At 39.0% G+C, this 23,857-nt stretch overlaps 1 protein-coding gene across 6 annotated transcripts in view; it reads right to left on the bottom strand.

Annotated features, from left to right (window-relative positions):
• Positions 1–23,857, bottom strand: part of LMBR1 (limb development membrane protein 1) — a 151,722-nt gene that overhangs the window by 49,479 nt on the left and 78,386 nt on the right. For 3 of the 6 annotated variants that reach the window (XM_038392514.2, XM_043509644.1, XM_043509646.1), the window contains one exon: positions 18,116–18,151. The exons of 2 other annotated variants lie outside the window; for them this stretch is intronic. In XM_038392514.2, coding sequence (XP_038248442.1) covers positions 18,116–18,151 — 36 coding nt within the window. Of the gene's footprint in view, positions 1–3,350; positions 3,469–18,115; positions 18,152–23,857 lie in introns of those variants that run through there. One more of the 6 variants, XM_043509647.1, reaches the window with a different exon arrangement.

Raw genomic sequence — 23,857 nt, 5'->3', positions numbered from 1 at the left:
ACTGCGACATTGTTGAATGAGTTGTGACTCTGCTGGTGGAGCAACATTAGCCAAATCATAACACGTACATATGCAAGATGCAATCCAGGAACAAATTCTATAGGTGGAGACTGACTGTCTGTGTTACCACCTCTACAAACAGCTGGGAGGATTTACAAAATCGCCTGTATCTGTCCATGTAAAATGTCAAGGCTCTTCTGATGTCCAAGGCATGCAAACGCTCTTCCTCTCTGGTCACATGTGATTTTGGGTAGAATACAGTCACATATATTGGCTGGTTGATGTGGAGAAAGAAAACCACCTTTGGAACAAACTTCTGATGAGGATGCAGATAAACCTTATCCTTAAAAGAAGATCATATATGAATGCCCCAGCTCCCCTACTCTTCTGGCCGAGGTAAGTGTCACTGAAAATGTCACCTACAATGATAAATACAGCACCACACAGGTAGCCATGGTTTAAATGGGGGTCCTGTAAGTCTTGACAATACTCAGTTTAGATCCCAGGGGAGAATGGGGTCCTGCAGTTGAAGGTATAACTTGACTAGGACCTTCAACAACCATAAGGACATACCACTGGAGAATGCCTCCAGGGGTAGTTGGCATCAAGATGGTCTCTTGTTGCAGAGCCAAAGAAACTGACTGTGACTTCCGACACAAGGCTCAACAGTGCCCCTTGTGGAGCTGGAGCCTTTTTTTGTCCTAGATTTGAACTCCCTACAAATCTGACACCAGTCCACTTCAGGCAGCTATTGTGTGTGCCACTCACTGGCACAGATTTAGAGCCAGAAGCACACAGCCTGAATCCCAGTCACCAGGGCGTACCTCTGTACCATGAATTAAAAAACTGCAAATGGGAAAAAAAAACAAGACTGAAAAACTTTTTGAAAAATATAACAGCTAAAACTTATTAACTATCATAACAACACTAAAGACTAGACTAACTACACACACACACACACAAAATGTTCACAAAGGCTGAGAGAAAAAACTATTCTGGTATAGAACAGAGTTTCAACGACCATCGCGGGTGGTAAGAAGGAAACGAGGAGGGCTGGGGAGGTGGGGGGGGGGGTCTGCCCTTTACATTTGCATGCAGTGATGCACAGCCACAGGGGAAGCTCAAGCCACCCAATTGGTACTGCTGAGGGAAAAAATTTCTGATGGCCATGTGCTGGGTGAACTGGCACCAGGAGTGGAATGGAATGGACATGTGCAATCACTTGAACACCACCACAACCAGGAAGGCATTCCTTGTGTTTAACTGAAACAAAGTACAAGATTTTACATTTCTAGTGGTGACTCCTTTCTCTTCAGCAACTCTCTCAGCCAGGTAGCATCTCAGTCACAGTTTCTGGTTTCAGGCATCTCATACTTTCCCTTTGCCTTTTATCTCTCCCATAGCCCTTTTATACTTTTCCAGGTTTCTTTGATGTGCCTGACTAATCATAACTGACATTACCCCAGAAGTGCTATACCTGCAGAAAAGGATATAACCATCTGTCTTTTCACACTATATCCATTGTACATTTTTAAAGTCATTCACTATTATAAGCAATGCCTTTGGGTAAACAGGTTTGGTGTTCCTGTTTTTCCTGTTCCTTTTTTAACCACTTAAAACATTTCCTTTGAAAGTAAATTCATACCATAGTTGTTCATCTCATCCACCTTCACATTCTGCCACTGCAATAACAGCTACCATTTTTGCTAACTTTAATTACCATGATTTACATATCAATTGTCTTGGATGGAGATTTCAACCTAAAACCAGCTTTTAAAGATACAGAGTTTACAAGTTCCCGTTTATTCTAAACGTTAATTCTACACTATCACACATGATTCATGAACCGATTAATACTGAAATTTGGTCCAAAAATGCACAGAACACAAGCAAAACTATTTAAAAATAGCACACTGAGTACATCTGTCAGAAAAGAAAATAATTTGACAAAGTGCACCAATTTAAAAGTTAAAGACTGCATATGAAACAATGGAAAAAGGAACAGTGACTAAATGAAAGCCTTAAAAAAAACCAAGGAGTCCTTGTGGCACCTTAGAGACTAACAAATGTGCCACAAGGACTCCTCGTTGTTTTTACTGATTCAGACTAACACGGCTACCCCTCTGAAACCACTTTCCTAAAAGTACTTCCACAATGTAAAAGAGGACTTCCTCCAGTTTACAGTGACAGGACAGAACAGCAGAAAAGATACTGAAATAGGAGTGGATCTGAATGGGTTTCTGGGTTTGGGTTTGCATGAAATTAATGTAAAAATATAGGTATATTTGCACTGAGTAAACAGATGCAGTGTAAGTGTATTGTGCAAGTCACTGTCAAAATTTTGATCTACAAATCTAGTGAGGTTCCTTCAATTTGTAATTAGTAGGGAGCCCTGGAGCACCCATAAAAAAAAGTTAGCAGGTACTTAGCACGCGCCAAAAGCCAAGCTTCCATCCCCCATCACCTCCCTCCTGCTGGTGGCCCCACTCATCAACTCCTCCCTCTCCCTCCTAGTGCCTCCCGCCCGCCGCAGATCATCTGTTCTGCAGTGTACGGGAGGCACTGGAGGGGAAGGGGAAGAGCGGGGACAGAGTGCACTTGGGGGAGGGGGCAGGGGCTTGGGAAAAAGGCAGAGTGCGGGTAGTGCCTGGGGCTGAGCACCGCTGGGGAAAAATTGGAAGCCAGCACCTGTGGTAGGGAGTAATTGCAAAAAACAACATTCATCAATAACTCAGTCAATGGAATAACCTGCCCAGAACACTGCGTCAAATGCTTCAGATGACACAGCAAATAGACAGTTGTGCATATTAACTGACACTTGTTAGTTTTAGGGATGTGCTTTGTTTTCCACCAGCTTTATTCATATATTTTGATACTCTAGATGACTGACAAAAGATCAGAGCATTCAAGATTTGAATAATTTTCCCACAGGCAGAGTTCTCAATTTTAATAATTTATATAAAATTAAAATAGACTGTCTCAAGTATTATTTCCCCTCTTATTCATCATTGCTTAAAACCTCTGTAGAAACTATACTAGCTGCTTATATGAAAAGTAATATTAGGAAAATACTGATGTCTTCTAAGCTGTCATTGCTTCAAGTGCTTTGATCTTCTGAAAAGTTAATCAGGCTATCTAATTTTTCTCTTCATTTAATCTTCCCATCCCAAACTGTTAAATTTCTCTCAGATGGAAACAAGGAGATGCAGTATCACATAACTAGTCTGCTCTCCACAGATCCCCAGAAAGTGGTTCATGAATCACAATTTGGGAACATGTTTTACAGGATACAAACACTCATTCATTTTTAAAGTAGCCTAAGAATGGATTAAAGTACACCACAGCTGACTTGTTTTACAATTAGTTGACAGCATTCAACGTCACTTGTTGCTACAATAACCCATTTCTGAAAATGGATGAGGTAGTTATGCCCAAATCAAACCTCGCTCATAGAATGCTGAACTGAGATACTACCAAAAATCAGTGTTTATAAAAAGATAGTCCCAGGATGTTTACACAGATGAGAATAAGGATTCACTTTTGCATTTTGTGACCTGTAATAGATTAAAGGAAATATGAAATCCAAAGTAAAATGTGCACTGAGCCAAGTAAACATTACATTATGCATCTAAGCAATTTATAGATCAAAATGGCATACAGAAGTTACCTCTCTCGATACACACATAAAATTCAAACTCAACCTTAACTGAACAGCCATGACCAGTGCTTCCTTAATGTTATAAATCAAGAAGATCAGAAATGTAGATCAAAGTCATTTGGTTATTAAGAGATATAAAACACGTTAAGGATGGATGAACCTAGTCCTTAATTTGTGCCAGGGTTTGCAGGGCTGAGCCCCAGCACCTCTGGGCTTGCTGCATCAGTTATGAATGTAAAAAAATTGTTTGAGCACCAGCACCTAATCGCTTGCTTCATTACAAATTAAGCACTGGATAAACCACATTTCACCGTATTTAATTAATTAATTAAATTCAAAGAAGAGGAAAATGTATTTACTTGAGTTTTAGTAAAGACTGGCTACATCGCTCAGCAGTATTTCTAGCAGAAAAGCCTTAAGTGGCTGTACCCTACTGTTTAGATGCAGGGATGGTGGCCAAAAGTAAAAGGGTTTGTGGAAAAGTGACAAAAGGAAGTCAGATAACCAATTTTATGTATATATGCATGCTTTATGAGCAGGGCATTTCTGTGCTTTATGAGCAGGGCATTTCTGTGCTTTCTAAGTTTGATGCCAGGATTTTTGGGTGAAGTCTTGCTTTGAATTTTTGCTCTCGTTTATGTATTGAGAAAATTACATTCTTCCTTTTTTAAAAAATCAACTGTATAACATATATAACAATATCATGGCTTGAAACCACCATTTGCCAGCTCAGTCAGGAAAGAGGAAATTCTGAATGGCTTAATGGAATTCACCACACAAAGAAAAGGCTCCTGCTGTGAGGAAATGAGTCTGCAGGTCTACCTCTCCACTACTGTTGGTTCTGATCCTATTGGCTGGGAAGATAGGGGGAGAAAGATAACTCCACTATGCTAGAGTGTTGCAGAAGAAGATCTGTAATTTGACTTAGTGAAAAGGAAACAGTGAAAATAATGGAGAAGTAGATAACATGGGATAACACAGTCAGGAACACCAGAGTTTACGAACTGACCAGTCAACCACACCCCTCATTTGGAACCAGAAGTACACAATCAGGCAGCAGCAGGGACCAAAAAAAGAAAAAAGCAAATACAGTACAGTACTGTGTTAAATACAAACTACTACTACTAAAAAAAGGGAAAACAGCATTTTCTTCTGCATAACAAAGTTTCAAAGCTGTATTAAGTCAATGTTCATTTGTAAACTTTTGAAAGAACAACCATAACGTTTTGTTCAGAGTTACGAACAACTTCCATTCCTGAGATGTTGTAACTCTGAGGTTCTACTGTAGATCAGAAGCATGAATAAGGAGAAAGAGGAAGGAGAGAAACTGTGCTGTTAAAATTTAAAATTTTAGCTTTGGCAGTTATTTCTCTCTCACACACACAGTAACACATACAGGAGGGACCATTTTGCCATATACTGTTCCTGGACATCATCATAAGCAAGTTTATGAGTCAGGGTCAGGCCATCCTATGCAGCAGGACTTGAAAGAGGCCATGGATTTTTCACCTTTGGGTAGTAGGTTTCATGTTCTTAAGCTAGCATAAGATCTCTGAACCATACTATAATATATAGTATACTACAGTTATGTCTCCACTTCCTAACTAGATCTCTCTCCAAAGAGAATGTAAAGGCTTATGTAGTTAGCGCAAAAACTAGGGCTGGTTTGGTTGGGGTTTTGTTTTTTTTAATGCTTATCCCGGAACTTATGTTGAATTTACAGACTAAGTATATTACCTTCAGGATTCATACATGGTAATTATAATTACAGTGAGTTTCTCAGAGATCAAACATTCCTAAAGGGGCTTGTGTTGAACATCTGGGTGATCTATTCTTTAAATGAAAAGCGGACTTACACTCACCCAATCTGATTTCATCCTTCAGAATAAGAAGTTGCTGTCTGATAACACTACTATTTGTTGTCTCATTACAGCTATATTTTTTTACTTTGTTGAACTGAATACATAATTCACTTATTTTTTTCTTCAGTGACTCAGGAACAAATTTGAGATGTCCCCTTTAAAGCCTATAAAAATAGCTGTCACTCAGTAGCAGAAGTACAGGTTTCAGAGTAGCAGCCGTGTTAGTCTGTATTCGCAAAAAGAAAAGGAGTACTTGTGGCACCTTAGAGTAACAAATTTATTAGAGCATAAGCTTTCGTGAGCTACAGCTCACTTCATCGGATGCCAAATGCATCCGATGAACTGAGCTGTAGCTCACGAAAGCTTATGCTCTAATAAATTTGTTAGTCTCTAAGGTGCCACAAGTACTCCTTTTCTTTTAGCAGAAGTATTCCATCCTCCACCTGAAGGAAGACAAGTATTGCTGCTTTGCTTTACTACCCCTCCCCGCCAATAAAACAAACCCTCTGAAAACACCTATCAGAATATTAACTCTTTTTTTTAAGTTTGTCAGCAAAACAAAGTAAGCAACAAAGGCTGCAAGGAAGCAACTTCAGTGCAATTTAAGGAGACAATAAAACAAAGCCAGAGTTTACTGAGTGGTGGTGGCAGCAACAGAAGAGAGAAAACAGAGATTATGTGCTGCCTTCTTTCCACAGCAGAGCTTCATATGTTGTCAGTGGGAGCTCTGCACAGAAGATAAAGTATGGAACGTGGCCCCAAGCAGGAACAATGAAGCCTACCAATGGCTTGTTCCACTTCCAGTATAGCAAGGTACGAAAGACCGAGCAGCAGCTAAATTCGCTCTCTCCTTCAGGTCTCAAAGAATGGTCCTAGATGTTAATTTGGGGAAGACAGGATTCCCCCTGCAAGCTCCACTACGTAACAGTTTTATTTTGTTTTTTTTAAAGTGAGGGGCACAAACAACTCGTCCATTCCCTTTAACAACCTTTCTTCCAACAACAAAAACAGTTAAGCACGTTAAAGGATTTCTGCTAGCACAGTAAACAGTGAAAAAATTAATGGTGATTTTAACTTGTCATTAAGCTTCAGAATTAACATCCCAGGCAATTCACAACTTTCAGAAGTAGGTTTCAGGCCATCTATAGAGTTAGGCAGACAAACATCTAGAACTGAATTTCCAAATGGTTCTCTTTACAGCCATGAGAGCTAGAATTTTTTTTAAAAGGTAATCTGAACTTTGTAGAAAAAGGGTGATGCTTAATGAATCAGGTGAGTCAGTCTGAAACATACGCAAGACCATATTTTATGGAGACAGGGTACAATTGAGGATAGGGAACACCACACAGCCAATGGAACTCATAGAACTACAAATCATATGCACTGAGAAGGAAGATAAACTCCTTACCAGGGACACTGGCAAAAATTAAATTGACATGTGTACTGTATGCTTCACTTTTTTCCCTACTTTACTGTTATGTTTACTTCAAAAAGGTTCAGGCTGTAGGCTCAATATCTGACCTACATTTCCCTCCTCCCTCTCCCCCCCAACCCAAACACACGCGCGCACACACACACACACACACACACACACACACACACACAGCATATCTGTTTCCAAATTATCTCTGTGCTTTAGGCCATAATTAATGCTTCAATGCTTTTTAAAAAAATTCAAAAGATGTGAATACCAGCAGCCTGGCACTCACCAACAGCCCAGTAATAATTCTAGTACTCTATGTACACTGGAGAAAAAAAAATCTAGAAAAAAAATATTTCAAGATTCCAAGGTATGATTATAAATGAGAGCTTTAGATTGTATTCTTAGAGCAAGGGACCTTATCTTCTGTTTTGTACAGCCCCACGTAAATTTAACACTTAAACTCTGACCATTTTTAAAATAATAAATTTACAAATTTCAAAAAAAATGTATGAGATGTTTAATCCCTGTCTTTCCTTACCACTGCAGCACTGGGATTATGTTTTCACGGTTTCATTTTTCCAGAAATGCCACTTTCAGCAACGGAAGTTAAACAAATATAGCAGCATTTTTACAAAAATTTTAGTTTGGATTATGGACAGCATTTTCAAATCCAACTGTATTCTCTGTATTCCTATTTCCTGCACTCATTTGTTAATACTAGCCAAAAAGGATCTGAACAATCTGCCATGAAAAAAGGCAGGAAACAAACATACCTAAAAAGTAATTTTTCAGGTGGAAATCCTGCTGAAGCATAATTGGCAGCCAACTTTACAATCCTGTACGAATGATGGACATTACAGACAAGAAAGTCATAAAGTATAATTAGTAACAAGGAAACCATCTCTCCTCCCTCAATAAATTTGTGTTAAATACGATTGCTATTATGCCAATTGAAACACATTAAGACATGTCTAATATTAAGTGTATTTACAGTTAATACCTAGAGGCTAGCTTTCTCTCTCAGTATGAGGAGTGTATGTTTTTATATGGAAAGCTCTTATTGATTTCTCTCAGTCAAAAATTTATTTTTTAAAATGCAGATTTAATACTTCTGGAAAAAAGTTAAATGAACAGGGGAAAAGCACTTTTTTCAGGTTACTGGACATGGAAAAAAGAAAAAGGAGTACTTGTGGCACCTTAGAAACTAAAATTTATTTGAGCATAAGCTTTTGTGAGCTACAGCTCACTTCATCAGATGCATCCGATGAAGTGAGCTGTAGCTCACGAAAGCTTATGCTCAAATAAATTTGTTAGTCTCTAAGGTGCCACAAGTACTCCTTTTCTTTTTGCGATTACAGACTAACACGGCTGCTACTCTGAAACCTGGACATGGAAAGTGACAGACCATTTTAATAACTGATTATTTACTTGAAATAGGTTAGAAACATTTTGGTCTTTTGATATCTTCTAGGAAAGAAAGCAAGAATACAAATCACATAGTTTCTAGGATTCGAAGTATAATTCTACCATGGATCATACAAGTGTAAAAATACATGACACTGCAAACGCTCTCATTATCATTAAGTTAGTGAATTTAGCACATAAAGTCAGTCATGATTGGAGGGTGGGGTTGCCTAAGATATACACACATTTGGAGCAGATACTGTCTGTAAATTAGTGAAAAGTATAGAAGGAGCTTTTATCACCACCATTAATCAGCACCAGGTCAGCATATAGACAAGAAACCTGCTGACTGCTCATCTTCCATTAAGAGTCAGAAGCAGTAGCTGGAAGGCCCCAACGGGGAAACGTCTGATCAACACCACTCTTACATGCACTGAAGAAAAAGATATACCAGATGTCAGGATAACATACTGATGTAACCTTCAAACAATAGTATAACATTGAACCAGCGACTGTAGAGGTCTAAACCATTAAAAAAAAATAGATCAGTATGTATGGTAGATAAAAGGTCACTTCCATTCAATCATTTAGAGAAGGAGCCCTGTTATACTAGTTTTGCTTCAAATTCTAAACTAAAAACAACTGAAGAATTAGTTTATACACAAAAGGATTTCAAAGGACAAAATGTGTATAAATATAAGGAAAATATTATTCCAGGAGTTTTGCAAGTTTTAACTCAGATAAAATATATTCTGTCCCCAACCCCCCAAAAATAAAGCAGAAAAAAAAAATTCTCATGGTTCAACTCTTCCCTATAAACAGTTTTGCCTGAAGAAACGTTGAAGACAAAAAGAGAGGCACAAGGGAGAAAAATTAAAAAGCATAGATTCAGAGGGTTTTTTTGTACGATCAAAAAATATTCCTACATTATTGAAGACACGGGGAAGGCATTTTATTTCTTTGCTGAAACACTAATATGGGCGTCATGCCATAGTGATTATACTGGCTGGATTACTAAATAATTTATTTCTGAAAATTACTGTGTGATGGGAGTTAAGTACCTTCAGATAGACAACTAAACAATTATTAGATTATAGGATTTAAATGGTCTATAGCCTAGACAAAATTCCAGTCCCCAAATACCCCATTATGCAGCTTCTATTAAATTGAATTTTTTAACCTGGTCAATGGTAGTACAAAAAAATGCTAAGTATCAATGAAGTAAAAATTACAACGTACTGCACACAATAAGTCCTAACAATAAGCCAATATGTTTCTATGGTGCTGAATATTTAAACACGATTCTGCTTCGAAGTCTTGACCTTTTGCAAGGTAGGTAAACATTACTTTATATACTATGCCCTGACCCATCAGGAAAGCCTGGGAAACATTTCTACATTCATGGCACATTTAAAATAAATATCCAAGCCCATTGTTTTCATTTAACAGAAAGGGTCTCTTAGAACATTAAGATAAGGTTTGTTCAGCAAGACATTTAGACTGCAACAAATATACATGCAGACATCTGGAGAAGACAGATAGAGGTACTAAAAAGACGACTAAAATACAAGCAGGTATTAGTTATTTTAAGGCATGAACTAACTCCAACTTGCATTTTTCGCACCTGTCACATGTCTCATGCTTGGTTCATTAAAGTGTACAGAAAGGAACAACTTAAACATTTTATGACCAGGTCAGGAGAAGCACTTTGAAGAATCTTTGTTCTGGCCTGCATGTAGATATAGTGCAGGAGTGCTTTCCTTTAATAGCAAAGGAGAAATACTACTCACCACCAGGTAGCAAGGAAACATTAAAATTTAGCATACTGATATATTACTTATGGGGTCATTACCTTACAAGAGGAAACTCTTAACTACTTGGAATAGCTGAGCCAAAAAAAAAAATTCAGTGGTTTTAGATTTGGGGTAACACCCTTTCAATTTGTTTCAGAAATATGAAAAAGTCAATGTTTCTTAAAATTCTACACTTTGCTTCACCACAATCTTTTATAGTCTTCAGAAGTTAGAAGTCAGACACTGAGGGGATTAGAGCAGAGACGCCTTACCAATGCAGGATCCAGATACAAGATGAAAGAGTAGTTTAATTTCAGAGACATTTAATCATTTAGTGGTAGTCTCTACCCAAAGTGTCTTTTTCCCCACCCCAGAAACATTTTAAATCTCTGTATGATGCTGTATGGAATCTGTGGGACACTTTAGGATATTATGAGTACCAATATTGTAAAATTGCAATGAGTTGTGCCAGATATGCCATGTAAGATATCTGCAAAAAAGTTATGATTTGCCAAATATGAAAATCTCATTTATACGTTTGTATCACTTTTGTATTATGAGTTATAGATATGTATGTATGTCTATTTCAAAACTTGGGCTATGCTTCCAGATGTCACCCCCCAGACAGTTTGGACATCAGCTCTGCCTAGCCTGCTTGACAGCCCATTAAGGATCATCAGCTATACAACTAACCAATTGAGAGAAGGCAGAGGATACACCTTATGACTCAGCAAGGCATGCATGGGCATGCCTATGGACAGAAAAGGCTTCCAAGCCATGTGCTGGGCAGCTTGTGTTGGAAACAAAGGAAGCTCAGGCCGCATGGCAAAAGACTATAAGAGGCAGCTGCATCTTCTCCATTTTGTCTTCAATCCTGCTTCTTACCTCTGGAGGAACTTTGCTACAAACTGAAGCTCTGAACAAAGGACTGAATGACCCATCCAAGCTGTGGATGTATTTCAGAGCGACTTTTAAGCCAGCAAACTCACCAATACTGCTAGGAACCTGATATATGGACTTTGGAGTCTTTGTATGTATGTGATTGCTTTACCATTTAACATCTCTATTCTTGTTCTTTTTTCTTTATAATAAAACTTTAGTTTTTAGACACTAATGGATTGGCTGGCAGCGTGGTATTTTGGGTAAGATCCCTTTGGGGTCAGAGGAACATTTTGTATATGTGAGCAGAGCTTTTTAAATAACTTCTCACTTTCCTGGATCTAGGTGCTGACTGGGAGCCAGAGAACTGGAATGCAATAAAGTGGGCTGTGTGATTTCTTTTTTGCTTCTTGATAACCATTGCGGGGGGGGGAGGGGGGGGAAATCAGAAGCACAGTTTTGTGACTGGTTTAACTTCAGTGTTACTCCCAAGGCTGGTGGGTATCTGCTCTCCCTTTTGCAGCCTGCCCTGACCTTGGCGTTTCCACTGAGGGGTATCCCGGGCACCATCGGTCACACTCTGTACACTGGAAAGCTTGATTCAAAACTGATTATTCTGTTTAGAAAATTCAATATATTTTGTAGTTTACGCACATTTTACACCACAATACCGACCCTAAATTTCATATTTACAGAATAATTTCATTAGCAGCAAATTATTCAATAAATATAGTTACTGTAGACTCAAGTAATGACCACAAGAACACACTTGTTCATAGCCTGGAATGTTCAAGTTATGCTTTCAAGTCTTCATTTGTCAAGGGATCTCTGATACAAAACATGGCTTGATTCTCACCAAGTAGATCATCATTTCCTAAATTTGCAGCTGCAAACCTTTGGGATCAGGTGGTTATGTTGGTGCCCAGTCAGATGACAGCTACAGGTAATCAGATATACAGGATTAAGCAGAGTTAAATCTGAACTCTTACATTCATTTCGGGATGAGACAATATCATGATGGTGTAATTTAATGGAAGCACACTTGAATTCTAAGAAAATCAGTTACATGTTGTGCGCAAGGCATGGGTAATGATTTATAGTGCATATTTTTTTGTGTTTTCCAAGACTATTCCATACTTTATAGCATGGCTGACATCCTACGAGTCAAATTGGGATAGGCATCCAGTATCAGTCTCTAGCAGAAAGGAGCAACTTAAATCCCCAAGTATGCTCTCTTGGAAATTTGTGGACATCAGGTATGGACAGCAAATCTGAGTATCCAAGGGAACAAACCAAACCTACAATTAAAGAAACTCTTACTAGGGTAAGATAATAAAAGCTCTAGGTAATAGCGACAAACAGCCAGCAGGACACTATGATTAAGACTAAGATTTTGTCACGGACAAGTCATGGGCAATAAACGAAAATTCACAGAGCCCGTGACCGGTCCGTGACTTTACTAAAAATAAACAGGGGACAGGGCTAGGTAAGGGGGAGGAATGGAGTCCCATGGGGAGGGACGGACAGGCTGGCTGAGCCCCCTGGCATGGCAGGGGGGCACAGCCCTGGCTCCAGCGGCAGCAGGCCTTCCCCAGGGCACACAGCCCCGCTCCGGATCTGTCCGCAGCTGCAGGACAGGGGTACGCAGCTCCACTGCAGACCGCGCCAAGCCCGAGACAGTGGGGTTGGGGCACCCAGCCCCGGCTGTAGTCCCTGTCAGAAACCACAGGGCTGGGGCACGGGGCCCTGGCTGCAGCCCCCGCTCCAAGCCCAGGAAGCTGCGTGGATGTTTTGATGGCTTTTGGGAGGGGAGCGGTGGAGGGGAAAGTGCTTGTAAAGGCAGCATAGGAGCAATCCAAAGGATTTTATGCAGGGAAAGGGGCTCTACCGCCTCACCTTGCCCCCCGCTGCTATTACCATGTAGCTTTCCTAACAAAGTAAGAGCGGGTAAAGTCCCAGTGATCATCCAGCCAGGCTTCTGCCGCTTCCTGCTGCGGCAGGGGGTGGCAGCTGCACCGCGGGGCTGGGTCGCATGGCCTGGCTGCAGCTCCTGCCGGAAGGCGGCCCTGGCTGCAGATCTCGCCAAATCCTTGTCACCGCGGGGCTGGGTCGCATGGCCCCGGCTGCAGCTCCCACTCCCCCAAGCCTGGGATGCTGCAGGGCTGGGTTGCATGACCTTGGCTGCAGCCCCCGCCAAGACCAGGACCATGGGACTGGGGTGCACAGCTCCTGCTGCAGCCCTGCAACCCCCAAGCCAGGATGCTGCGTGGCTGAGCACATGGCACTGGCGGAAGCTGCTGGGCAGGGGCTGCAGGGTCCTCCTGGTTGCAGCCCCAGTTGCAGCGTAGGGGCGCACAGTCCCACCGCCGCCTCCTGAAGCCTTACAAGTAATGGAGGTACAGTAAAGTCATGGAATCCATGACTGCCATGACCTCTGTGACTAAATCATAGCCTTATCTATGATCCATGTGACATATATTAACACTGATGCTGCTTCCAATCATGCTGACTAATACTGTCTAATTGTTTCCTTGTATTCTCGTCTGTCTGTAGCCATCTGTTGTCACTTGTCTTACACTTAGATTGTAAGGTGTTTCAGGTAGGAACTGTCTTTTTGTTCTGTGGGGTCCTGGTCTATGACTAGGGCTCATAGACACTAGGGTACCACAAATAATCATGAAAGCAGGCAGACAGGCAATAAATGATTCAAAAATCATGGAACCCATGACATGCCTATCACCGCCCTCACTAATCTGATCACATCTCTTTCCCCCTCCCTTTGTCTTTTGATTAAAACTGTTTTGATTGAAACAGTGCAGGGATTGTCTGCCTCTGCATTTTGAAAGCACATTGCATATTTACCACAGTCTAATTAAAAAATAAAAAACTGGTATAATGTTTTATCATTGCTGAGTCAGAAATGTTACCTAGTTATTAGCACACAGCACTGAGTCTAGGAACCTGATTCTACTCTACCAATGAGCTGCTGGGTGACCTTGGGAAATGTAGCTTAATCTTTATGAGACAAGGTGGATGATGTTATGTCTTTTATTGGACCAACTTCTATTCTGAGCTACAAAGAGGATGAAGAAGAGCTCTGTGTAGCTCAAAACCTTGTCTATTTCACCAACAAAAGTTGGTCCAATAGAGGATATTACCTCACTCACCTTGTCTCTCTAACATACTGAGATCAACAGGGCTACAATGACACTGGATATACTTAGGCTACGTCTACACTACCACTTATGTTGGTATAACTTATGTCGCAAAGGGGTGTGAATAAGCCAACCCCGTGAGCGACATAGTTACACTGACTAAGCGCCAGCGTGGACAGTGCTATGTCGGTGGGAGAGCTTCTCCTGCTGATACAGCTGCCACCCCTTGTTGGAGGTGGATTAAGTAAGTCAATGGGAGAGCTCTATCCCATCGGCTTAGAGCGGCTACACTAGAGAATTTACAGCAGCGCAGCTGCATCAGTGCAAGCGCTCTTGTGTAGCCATAGCCTTAATCTTTGTGTCAGTTTCCACATCTTTAAAATGTGAATATGTATTTCAGAAGGAAATGAGAGTGTCAACTTGTTTAATACTTATAAAACTATAAGGAATGCCACCTTCTTAAGAGACTGACAGGAAGCTAAGAGAAAATATAAAAGAACCAAATGTAGAATGTTACGGCCTACAACAGTCAGATGCAACATAACCACCTTATTGTTGCAGCTGGTTGCCTTTCCATATAATGTGTATAGCGTGAAACGGTAAATCCCAAACAGGGAAGTTTTGTTATAAGCAGGCAGATACAGATAAGGCAGCTGTTAGGGGGAAAGCCCAAATACAAAATTTTGAGGACTATGGATCTAAGTGAAAGACATCCTGAAATTTTTAGAGTTGGAATCTGATATTTTATATTTTTCTCTTAGTTATGTCCTTTTATTATGAAATCATGTTCACACAATTAAAAAAATTCCTTTTACATGTCACCACAAAAGCAATTTCAGAGATACTTGGATGAAAAGCAGTACAATCACATTCATTTGAGGTAAATGGCAACTTCCGCTTACAAAAAAGATGACATGCAATTTTAACATTTTGGGTTGAGTTGCTTTAAAATAAAATGAGTCGAAAGCCTGTAGAAAACCACAAAATAGGAATGTTTCTGCATTCTTCCCCTCCTCAACATTAGGAACAGTAACGAACAACATGCTATGCCAAAGGAGACAGCTATAAACCCAGATTTCCATTTAAATCTTTCACATAGGCTTGTGGGCTAAACATAACATTCCTTTTTTAAATAAACTATGTTTTAAAAGCAAATTATTATAAACTTAATAAGGCATTGTTTAGATTACTTAGCAATATTTGGTATTTTATATAAAAAGCAAGTTAGATACCAAGTGAGGCAAGATACTCAGTTTAAACTAAACCTATATGAATTAATGTTGATTCTGACGGTGTAATGTGTGGAACACGTAGCAAATACTATTCCTGAGACATTAAGGCATGTGGCTTTCGTTAGCAAAAAAAACACAGGAGAATGTAGATGACATTCAGAATGTCTGCCTCAGACCAACAGTATATACAATTAGATTATTGCTGCTCAAAAACAAGTCACTTTTATTGTTAATCTTAAAAAGGTGTCCTAGTCCATCAGAAAAACTGTGCTACATTTAAAAAAAAAAAAAAAAAGCCTTGAGGGCACAGTCAAGAAGAGCAGAACACAAGTTCTATGAGATTCTGTTCCTGTTAAGACCAATTGCTTTACTGCACAAGCCACAGAAGAAAACTAAATATACAGAAAGTCCACTAGCAATGTTGAACCATACACCTGTCATTTTAATATTTATAGTTAATTTATTCTTAGTATTAGACTCTAACTTACAGAAGCATACAAATAAAGAAAACCCCAATAAATATAAAGCTGACATTAAGTCTATGCTGGAAATCAACATTGGAGGTGGGGAAGAAAAAAAAAAACAGATTCATAAATAGGCATTTTGGCTAGGTTTGTGAGACTACTGAGAATGTTAATATTTTGAAATTCACCAAAACCTGAAAAGCAAGTTAAAGTTTTTCAAAACATTACATATGAGCACATTGTATGTAGCAGAAGTTTGTAAAATTTCAGGTTTTCAGGTTGTAAAAGATATCGCTGGTGAGTAGTGTGAAAGCTCAGAGATTACCTTTCCTGGCATGCTGCACTAGAAAATAGTTAAAGATGTAGGAACAGATCTCCAAACACTCTAGCTTTATAGATAGTTCCCATCTACTTATGTACAAGAGCAAATCAAACAGAAGCTCCCAGCAGGGACACTGGTAGAAGGTTAAAAGATGTCCAGCTATATTATAATTTTTTGTATATTTTTAAGTAAAAAGCATGAGGACATATAGATAGTTTTCTTTGTAAATATTTCCTTCAATTAGTCATTGTATTTCCCATCCTCTTTCTCCAATGAAGAAAGTTAGTTTTATGGAACATAAGACCAGTCTGTCATATCTTGGTTTTCTAACTATGCAATGCAAGTTTGCCACCTCTTCCCAGAAACAAATAAAAAAATTTTAACCTGCTCAGGCTAGCTATAGACCCGATTCTGCAAGTTACTCTGCTTGGGGAGAATTTTTGTTTCCCCAAGGAACCCAACTGAAGTGGAGCTCCACACTGGTACATCCATGCAGAGTAACTTTCAGGACAGAGGTCTTAAATCTATAATCTATTACTCTGCTTTCTTATCTAGGTCTCAATTAAGAAAGTCATTCTTTATTCATGAAAGCAACCAGGCAACGATTAGTCTTATCACATCACACTCTAAACCACAAGCAATGTCAACCGCTATAACCATTTGTTCATTTTCCCCAACCATCTCTGCACAAAAAATTTCAACACAGGTTCAAACTATCAGTTGCCTTATGTTCAAACCTGTCCCAATGACACACATCTCCCATGATGCCCACATGCAAGTCACCAAGACATTTCATAGGACAAACATTTATTTATAACTACAAAAGAAAGTGTTCAACCATGCTAAATACATGCTTTTGCTCAGTAACCTCATAATTTCATTTTTGACTATCACCCCACCTCTAATTCATGCTTATTTTATCCTTTTGAGAGACACATGAAATTAGGCCTTGAACCTGCAGAAACTTAGGCATGTTACTCACATGTGTAAAACCTGCAGGATCAGGATACTAAATGTTAGACTCTTCTAGACAAGGACCTCATGTAATTTATATGTATTCGGAGGTCTCAAGTAAGAGTCCAGATACTGTAATATAAAATATTTACCCTTCAGCATTCGTGATCACATCCATCTTTGAGTTCTATCTAACCATCTCAGGTTCAGTTAGCTACTAAAACAGACAGACGGCTGGAGCCATTCAAAACAGGCAGGACGACAGGGTAGACAACACCCTCTACTACTTATATACATAATGGTTACTAATAGTTTGTTACTAAATAAGAAAATATCTCCAGTAATACTACATCATCCAGTTATATGTTGCTTGATTTTTTGTTTATTTTAAACACCAGAAGAAAAAGGGCTTGCCCTTCCATGCTCCCTCTGAGATAAATGAGGAAAAATTTAAAGCTTGCAAGGAGGGCTGCAAAGAGAAGAAATGTATTACATTTAAAAGACATCCTGAAGATAATTTATTAATAGTTCCACAAAATATTCTAGAAATTAAGATTTATGTGACTCAGAAGTTTAAATATAACTATAAATTAAATATCCCTGCAGGTATTAATGTATGTTAAAACTTCTCATCTTCCACTTCCTCCCACCTCATAAGCTCCTGTTATGCTTAAATAGTGGAGGGGTCAAATGAGCTCAATGCTATGAATTGTAAGCCACTTTCTGGTTTCAGATATGTACGCACTATTACCAGTGACTTCAATGGAAACAATGTGTGTATTCAAAGCCAAAACATAGCACCATGCTTACTGCAAGATCTATACTTAAACACAGCCCTTAACCATCCACATTGTGTTTTCTTCAAATGTACTGGTTATGTGTTTGTCTAACAACCGTTAGTTTTTTTCTTATTTTATGCTCTTATTTTAATAGGAAAAAAAAATGATTGAGCTACTAGAATCTACTTACCAAATCAGAACCCCAGAAAAAATCAGGATCCCCTTCCTAACCAAAGACAATAAAAAATTTTAAGCAGTATAATTTTTAATGACTTAGAGTTTTTTTAAAATTGACCTTATTTCTGAACTTAAGATGTTAGCTTATGTCAAAAATATCCCCCTAAAAAAAACAGCTGCCTTTGATGTGACTGATTAAACAACTTTTGTCTCTGGTACTACTAATGGAATGAGTAAATGGGTTGTAATATAATGTAAAATAATTCAGTTACATACCAGTAAACATTTCACTGCGATCAGAGTACTAAAGATTTAGTTCATGCTGAATGATTTTATAGCCAAATAAATATGAGCTTAAATGCCAAATAAACACACACTCCTAACAGTGCACCTCACAGCTATTTGGTGAGCCATTACTCACAGGGGCCTGTGGGTACTGCAGTCAGAGGTTAAAGCAGACATAAAATGTGAAGCAAAATGCTGCTTCCAAATAAAGTTCAAGACCCTTCTTCCAACTTCAAATAATTTTTCTGGAAAATAAAGTACAAAAGTCTAGTAAAATGAATATCAAATAGATTTTATTCAAGGGTGTTCTCATATTAGAGTTAAACTTATTTTCAGTGTTATTGTTTCTATTTTTAGCTGTAGCAAAATTATAGTAGAAGTGACCATTTTTGCTGTCTGACCTGTGGTAATATTTTAACTGAAAATTTAACTGATTTTAAAGTTGACTAAATACTTCAAAGGAAAGCCATCAACTGCAATTATGGAAGCCTCAAGAAAAGTGAAAAAGAACATAAATAGCTTTACAGTACTCCTACACTCTACATAATTAATCCAGTGAATCCTACTGGTACATAAAGCAAAAACTTGGAGCATTCCTCTGTTTTAAAAATAACTAAGGGTGTGACTAAAACAGATTCCCATACCCTCTCCCATAAAAAAATAATAATAAAGTTGAAAGGTAAGGCTGACACTCTCCTCCAAAGTTATTTTGTGGTTTGGTTTGGCTGCGATCTCCAATAAAGCAACCTATGGACTGCAAAATCTAAGCACCAGAGATTAATAGCCTCATACTGAAAAATCACTTTCTTTTGATGCTATACGAATTTAATGTTAGTATACACATTAACATAACTTAGAAAAGGGTCCTTGCTATTGATAAATTAGTACTATAAATGTTAATGAGTAATAGAAAAAACATGTTAGTTGCAGATTACACCTTTTGAAGAAATTGCAGTGGACTGCTTTTCGGGAGGAGGGAGAAATTTAAAAAAGTGATTAAAATTAGATTTATTAAGCTACATTTGATTTTCTGAGCTTAATTTCAAAAAACCTAAAATGCAAAATATAGGTCCCTATTTTTGGCTTTGTGTTTCAGGCATTTTAAAATTTGTGCTCTTAAAACTCTTCCCTCCCATTAACAGTAATGACAAGAGAACTATGTTCCTTTTAAAATTCACATCTGGATTGGAATCTATATACCTAATTTTTGTTAATGATTCAAAAAGGACCAAATTACACAGCTAACACAAATAGGGATTTACAGTACTACAGAAATTCTAGCAGGCACTTGCGTAAAGTGCTGCTGTTGTAGCAAAATGTTTTGGACAATGGTCTGTCTCACCTATCTTTAGTACAAGAATAAACTGCTGCATTTTTTAGATGTATTCTTATTAAAATAAGCCTCATTGATGCTTTGAGAGGGGGAGCATTGAGAGGGGATGGGGCACTAGCTGACACATAACAATAGCTGGTGAAATATTACTCTATTTTCTGTAATAAACACCAAGATCAAAACATTATGCAAGTTAAATTTCCTTGAAAGGTTCCCAGCAGGAGTTTTCCTTTTTGTTTGTGCAGTACACGATTTCCTCTCACCCACAAAAAAAAAAAAGCCATAGCAAGAATGTGTATGTGCCACTAACACTAAGCAGCACTTCCTTAATCACTCATTTCCAACAATTTATGGATGATCAGTGGCAAAAACGAGCAAAAATAATGAAAGAATGCAATGAAAGCTCACTGAGACAAACTGGCTTGGACTTCCTACTCATTTCTCTGTCTCTTTAAGATGGGGGCCTGATACAAATTAGCCACTGGGGGGAAAAAAGTCATCTGGTCATAAAATACAGTACAGGGTCACTTTTATGTAAGTTTGCCAAAAGGGACATAAACCAGGACAATTTCAAACTGTGACACAGGATAGAAGTATATTAAAAAAATCTTTGTTCCTCCTCTATTGTGCTGTCATGTTGCTCAGCTTTATAGACATTCCGAGCACCAGCACTGGCCTCTTCGCTTCCACCTGGTCTACCTAATTAATTAAGCAAGGAAGTTACCTCAAATTTTTCTACTATTTTCTTTTATTATCAAGCACTTCTTTTGATGTTCTAGGAGTTAACCTCTTAATCCACAGACTCTGTGCGCTGTGTTATGAACATTTTGGGATGTCTGGATAATTTGGATAATTGGTCAGGATGTTGCTGTCGCTCATGTTAAATTTTATGCCATGACTTCAAATACAAAGATTGGTATTACGGTAAAGTATACCATAAAGACTTTAAAAAGTCTACAATTATGATTCTGCAATACCTAAATATCAGTTTGCCACTGTAACAAACAAAAGTACACCATTTAGAATTTCTTACAAGTAAATTACTCCTAAACATCTTTGCCTTAAATTTCAAAAATGAAACTCAAATAAGTTGAAGTGATATCAAAATAAGCCATAGTATAAAGGTCAAGTTAGAGCAGCTACCTACTCCTCAAAATGCACACCCACTTCAAACATCAGTATGTACATACACTCAATTCATAGTCTACTGGCACACCTGGAAGCTTTACTACTGTGAACTGTAGATACACATTCTAAGACAGATTCAGATATTTCATGTCTCTTTTGGGGAAGCAGATGAAGGAAGGTGTTATTTTGGACATGAGGAGACATGACTGACAGCAACTACTCTACCTTATACAAGTGTTCTAGTGTGATGGATAAACAGTGATAAACAACAGAGTGAGGAGTGTCTCAACAAAAGGTATCTATAAAGCAGTCTTCCATTAGAGTAGGCAACTTCTACAGAAGAAAAGGAGAGAATTTAAACAAATATAAGACAGACTTATTTTAGTCACCTGCTCAAATATTATAAACACTGTCAAATTCATGCAATGTATGTAGCTGAATAGTGTACCATTCTGGTATTAGCATTGGCCATCATGTGACAAACTGCAAAGTAAGCTGACAAATGGTGCAAGTTCTTTATTTACTGAAAACCAATATATATTCTAGTATTGCTGGCTTTTTACCATTATTTTCCTACTGTCTAAAGCTACAGTAAAATAAAGAAGAACATAGAGAAGGATACAGATGCAATAAAATGGAACCACACTGTAGTAAGGAAGAGAAGAAAGGCCATTTAAGACCTTTAAAAAAAAAAGAAGGACATAGTCAACCCCCTTAGGCCTAAAATGTCCTGTTTGAATTAACATAGTGGTTTAATTAAAAACTCGGCAGAGAATCATGTTTAGTTTGATTTTGAGTACATGCACTGCATCCGTCCATGGTGAGTAGTTAATTTCCGTATCTCCATCTCTGCGCAATACGCAAATGGCTGTTTTGTTTTTGTTTTTTTAAACCGTTGCCCAGGGGAATCAATTGGAGTCTATAAGAGGGGCCATGTGCTATTTAGAAGGTATATTAGCAACTAAGGGGAAAAAAGCCACAGTAAATTAGGGGGTGGTTAAAAAAATATACACCAAACTGGATGAATCTGATTTAAACTGAAAAAAAGGTTGTAATATTTCTGTATCAAAATTATTAAATAGGAAAATTATGCAGGATACAAATAGTGACAAACTCGCTAGCTATGTGCTATGCCACAACTTCCAACGTAACTTCGGCCCTAGGAAAACCCTCAGTGTTAAAACACACAAATATCCAATTTCAGCATAAAAGCATGTATATAGACAAGTGGGCTTTTATAGACATGTGTTAAAGGCTAACATACCTGTACAAAATCACAGAACTGAGCCCAAGCAAACAGTTCAAAGTTAACTAAATGGGGATAAAATAAATTTAGTACTGTACTACTCTACACCTGGGCAAATAAAAAAACGGTTACCTAGCTTTCACAACTGTTGTTCTTCGAGATGTGTTGCTCATGTTGATTCCAATTAGGGGTGTGTGCATGCTGCATGCACAGTAGCCAGGTTTTTCCGCTAGCAGTACCCATCAGGTCAGCTCAGGTGCCCCCTGGAGTCGCACCTCCATGGTGCCATATATAGGGCCCTGTCGACCCACCGCCACTTCAGTTCCTTCTTGCCAGCACTGCTCTGACAGAGGGGAAGATAGGCGAGTCTTGGAATGGACATGAGCAACACGTCTCAAAACAACAGTAGTTACGAAAGGTAGGTGACAGAGTTCCTGCTTGGAAGACACTTAATTGGAATCAACATGAGCAAGCATTTGAAAAAGAAAAAACTGAGGCGGGACTGGAGCTCATGTGTTTGCTAATTGGAGCACCGCTCTGCCAAAGGCTACATCATCTTTAGCCTGGTGGGTTATGGTATAGTGCAAGAAAAAAGTGTGGACTGAGGACCATGTGACAGCCCTGCAAATTTCCTAGGTCAGAACCTGGACCAGGAATGCCACTGACACTGCCTGTGTCCTCATGGAGTGTGCTGTCAGTGCGGGTGCAGGTATTTTTGCCAAATTGTATCATGTCTGGACACATGATGTAATCCATGATGAAATTCTTTGAGAAGAGACTAGGAAAGCCCCTTCATTCTGTCTGCTATTGTGCCAAATAATTGGGTAGATTTCCGAAATGGTTTCGTCCGTTCAATATAGAAGGCTGGCGAACATCCAAAGAGTAAAGTTTTTGTTTGCGTGTGGCTTAGGATAAAAGACTGGAAGAAAAAATGTCCTGATTAACATGACACTGGGAAGCAACCGTTGGGAGGAAGGCTGGGTGCAGACAGAGCTGAACCTTGTCTTTATAGAAGACTGTGTAAGGAGGCTCAGATGTTAGGGCTTTAAGCTCGGATACCCTCCTGGCAGATGTTATTGCCACCAGAAATGCTACTTTCCATGAAAAAGAGAGCAAAGAGACTGTCGTGAGTGGTTCAAAAGGGAGCCCCCATTAGTCTGGAAAGAACCAGTTTAAGGTTCCAGGTCGGGATCAATTGTATACTTGAGGGTATAGTCTGTCAAGTCCTTTAAGAAAGTGTCCAACTACTGGACTGGCGAAGACCAACTGGCCTGTCACGACTGGGTAAAAGGTGGAAATGGCCACCAAGTAGACTTTTATTGATGACACAGAATGCCCTTGCTGCTTCAGGTGCAGAAAGTAGTCCAAGATAAAAGTATCGAGTGCGTAGGAGATGTATGTTTCTGTGATGACCAAATTGTGAATCTCTTCCATTTGGCTAGGTAGGCGGCCCTAGTAGACATTTTCCTACTACCAAGAAGGACTTCCCTAACTGGATCAGAGCAAGCAAGCTCCATTGGGTTTTGCCATGGAGCTTCCAAGCTGTGAGGTGGAGAGATTAGAGGTTGGGGTGCTGAAGATGGCCATGGTCCTGATTTCAGAGTAGCAGCCGTGTTAGTCTGTATTCGCAAAAAGAAAAGGAGTACTTGTGGCACCTTAGAGACTAACAAATTTATTAGAGCATAAGCTTTCGTGAGCTACAGCTCACTTCATCGGATGCATTTGGTCCTGAGTTATCAGGTCCAGAAGCCGTGGTAGAGTGT

Source organism: Dermochelys coriacea, chromosome 2 (assembly GCF_009764565.3).
Source record: "Dermochelys coriacea isolate rDerCor1 chromosome 2, rDerCor1.pri.v4, whole genome shotgun sequence".
In the NCBI taxonomy this organism is placed as follows: domain Eukaryota; kingdom Metazoa; phylum Chordata; order Testudines; family Dermochelyidae; genus Dermochelys; species Dermochelys coriacea.
Note: the sequence above shows the minus strand (reverse complement) of the source record. Positions and strands in the feature narration are given on the sequence as shown.